General features: G+C 45.1%; 1 protein-coding gene across 1 annotated transcript in view; it reads right to left on the bottom strand.

Moving 5' to 3' along the window:
• Positions 1 to 3,979, bottom strand: part of LOC308073410 (myosin light chain kinase, smooth muscle-like) — a 96,591-nt gene that overhangs the window by 66,649 nt on the left and 25,963 nt on the right. Inside the window, exon 9 of the mRNA XM_080412283.1 lies at positions 1,321 to 1,518. Coding sequence (XP_080268409.1) covers positions 1,321 to 1,518 — 198 coding nt within the window. The remainder of the gene's footprint in view (positions 1 to 1,320; positions 1,519 to 3,979) is intronic.

Raw genomic sequence — 3,979 nt, 5'->3', positions numbered from 1 at the left:
GCAGAACGTGTCGACCTTTGCTGGAGATGAACCACGGCTGGACTCCCTTCTGGGGCTCTGCGCGCGCGCACACACACACACACACACACACACACACACACACAAACACACACACACACACACACACACACACACACACACACACACACACACACACACACACAGTCTGCCATGTTACCACACCGTAAAGAAGAAGCCTCTGACCACCAGCCTGTGGACATCATGGCCCAAGCAGCCAAATATAAAAACAATGCGCTGATACTCATAGCCTAAATGTATAATGGCTTGTACTAATGGATGGTATTTTACTGGTTTAGTAAGGAAAGCTTCCTCTAAACTTGAATCAAAAGCAACAGCCAACTTCCAACAGGAGAACCGTTCATTCACTTTCACTCATGGTATCACAACATCACTAAGGCCTTAACAATAAGGCTCCAGACATCCCAAAACAAACTGGTAAAGCTACTTCTTGGCCTCAAACATACAACCCATCTAACCCCTGCTCATTTTGCTAGGGTTGGATGGCTCAGGGTAGAGGACAGAGTACAGCAACTTGCAATGATACGCCACAACATTAAGATACCCATGTACCTGTCAAAGGCAGATTTGGCACAAACAAGGGAATGAACTCTTTCTCATGCAATGCAACAAAAATGTGGAATGCCCTACCCAAAGGAGTAAAGGAGTGTAAAACCCTAAACACTTTCAAATCTGCCCTAAAACATCACCTTCAGGAGGCTGCAATTCCAAACTGGCCCCTGTCAAAGTCTTAACCTGAAGTACTGCACTCTGTGGCAACCGGGGGAATCCATAGAGCACTTGCATGATGTAGTAAAATATCCATGTTTGCCGGCAGTGTATCGATTATTTATCACAAGAGGGATTATCGGGATGTATCGCAATATCGATATTTTGTCCTACCCCTATTGTACTGTTAGTCGTGTGGTCATTTATGTGTGTATGTGTGTGTGTGTGTGTGTGTGTGTGTGTGTGTGTGTGTGTGTGTGTGTGTGTGTGTGTGTGTGTGTGTGTGTGTGTGTGTGTGTGTGTGTGTGTGTGTGTGTCTGTGTGTGTGCCTGCGTGCGTGTTTGAGTGTGTGTGTGTGTGTGTGTGTGTGTGTGTGTGTGTGTGTGTGTGTGTGTGTGTGTGTGTGTGTGTGTGTGTGTGTCTGTGTGTGTGTGTGTGTGTCTGTGTGTGTGCCTGCGTGCGTGTTTGAGTGTGTGTGTGTGTGTGTGTGTGTGTGTGTGTGTGTGTGTGTGTGTGTGTGTGTGTGTGTGTGTGTGTTTGTGTGTGTGTGTGTGTGTGTGTGTGTGTGTGTACCTTGCACGGTGAGTCGTGCGGTCGTACAGTCCTCTCCGTACTCGTTCCAGATGTGACATGTGTAGGTTCCCGTGTCCTCGGGAAACACTTCCTGGATCAACAGGAAGTGCACGTTGTCCTTCCTGTGGAAGTGGAAGTCCTCCGACTCGCTGACTTCCTGTCCGTTGTGGCGCCACATCACCTCTGGAGGTGGGTGGCCTGTCAATCAATTTATAATTTACAATGTACAGTTTACAGTTTACAGTTTAGGCATTTAGCAGACGCTCTTAATCCAGAGCGATTTACAGTACGCAAGGACACAAGATAATACATCACAATACATCATAATACACATAATATATTAATGCATAAAAATAGTATATAAAATAATAAATATTAAACAAATAATCTAATAATAACTAATACATACATAAACCAAGAACCTATCATCAGCCTACAATGAAAATACACACTATAGGACGCCAGGCCAACAATGACCTGGCATCTGTCTACATAGCATGCTATCTAAGTTACATTGTAGCCTTTGCATAATCCTGCAATGTCGTCAAGGCTAGGACAAGTGCTACGGGCTGAGAGTGCTAGGGGGTGAGGTGGAGTCTGAAGAGGTGAGTGCTAGGGGGTGAGGTGGAGTCTGAAGAGGTGAGTGCTAGGGGGTGAGGTGGAGTCTGAAGAGGTGAGTGCTAGGGGGTGAGGTGGAGTATGAAGAGGTGAGTGCTAGGGGGTGAGGTGGAGTCTGAAGAGGTGAGTGCTAGGAGGTGAGGTGGAGTCTGAAGAGGTGAGTACTAGGGGTGAGGTGGAGTCTGAAGAGGTGAGTGCTAGGGGGTGAGGTGGAGTCTGAAGAGGTGAGAGCTAGGGGGTGAGGTGGAGTCTGAAGAGGTGAGTGCTAGGGGGTGAGGTGGAGTCTGAAGAGATGAGTGCTAGGGGGTGAGGTGGAGTCTGAAGAGGTGAGTGCTAGGGGGTGAGGTGGAGTCTGAAGAGGCTGTGTTCATGTGCTGTGGGTAAAGATATAAACTAAAGTGCCACACACACACACACACACACACACACACACACACACACACACACACACACACACACACACACACACACTACTGTACTTGTGAGAAAATCAACGGTTTAAGTGATTTTATGATGTGCAACGTGTTGTGAAATCAGCTATTTTTTCGGTGCATAACACTGCCGCGCAACTAAATATAAACCATGTTTTCCTCTTAATCCTAACTCCTAATTCTAACCTCTAAATGTCTAATCCTAACCCCTAACCTTAACCTCTAAATGTCTGATCCTAACCCTAAAACTGACCTCTAAATGTCTTATCCTAACCCCTAACCCTAACCTCTAAATGTCTAATCCTAACCCTAAACCTGACCTCTAAGGGCTCTATTCAGGGTGAAATTTGAACAAACCACTAATTACGGATTTCGGACTAGGCAAGAGGCGTTTCACCGTGCCAGAAGCCATTGCCTTTAAGAGAAGACTGCGCTATCCGTCATCCCCGATCCAATATATGCTCTAGCCTATCTCCCTGTCTGCAGTCTCTGCACTGTTGCCTGGTCTGATTATTATAAGCCGCATTGGGCTTGTTTTCCTTCTTTTTCTTTTTTTTTATCCAAATACATTTTTATATTAATTTGTAGCCTATTGTGTTCACAATAAGCTTGTCATATTAGTCAGATCCGGAATAGTATATGAAAGCCATTTAAAATATTTATACTATTGGTACACACCGGCTGCTCCCAAATAATTAATTACATCATGTTGCGACAACGCTCCTACGTGGTACACAGACAAACAGTAGCACATGGGTATAATAAATTGGACAGTTTTAGGAAAGGTCTATAGCCTATGTACTCACGTTGGCTGTATTGTTCTATTTCCACCATTCTAATGGATTCCAGGGGTGTGTAAACATCTCTGTTGTAGCTCCATAGTTTCCTCTGAAGTGACGCAGTTAAAGTTAACTTACATCCATATTGTCCCCGTTATCTTTCATCATCCACCTTTGTTCAGTAATCCCGAACAGAGCTAAACTTTAAGTTTACATCAATCAAAGCCTCTCAAACCCAGACACATTGCTGCGATGCGTATATATGTGCGTCGCCTACCTACCCAAAATAACAGACATACAAGCTATCAACGGCGCTGCGTCATGTCTGTCGACAGCTTACAGATCTGTTATTTTGGACAGCATGCAATGAGGCGCGCGCGCCACGGAGAAGCCAAACCAAAAACATTACATTACGTGGTCAACAACATACTAGACATGTAACTTGCTTGGAGCTTTTAATGCAGTGGTTCTCAACCTGTGGGACGAGACCACAATGGAGCACCCAACGCCTGGCGAGCTTGTAGATCTGCTATTTTCACAATATTTATCTGTGGAACCGAGTCAAACAAAATGGGGGGGTCCCCAGTTCAAATATGGGGGGGTCATGAACGTAGCGTTTACGCGGGGAATATAATAATAATATAGGCTAATATATATAATATAGGCTATAATATAATATTCACCCGCAGCATGGGTTTAACGAGATGGCAGCCAAAATGAAAATCACACTAGATGATCCTATCATCTTATAAAAAATGTAAGTGCTTAAGATTTTAGCCCAAACCCAACGGGACCCGACCCGGCCCGTCGGCACCGGCTGAGCCGGGTCTA

This window comes from Gymnoscopelus braueri, assembly GCF_963280865.1.
Source record: "Gymnoscopelus braueri genome assembly, chromosome: 18".
In the NCBI taxonomy this organism is placed as follows: domain Eukaryota; kingdom Metazoa; phylum Chordata; class Actinopteri; order Myctophiformes; family Myctophidae; genus Gymnoscopelus; species Gymnoscopelus braueri.
The sequence above is the reverse complement of the archived record's forward strand: the minus strand, read 5'-3'. Positions and strand labels throughout refer to the sequence as shown.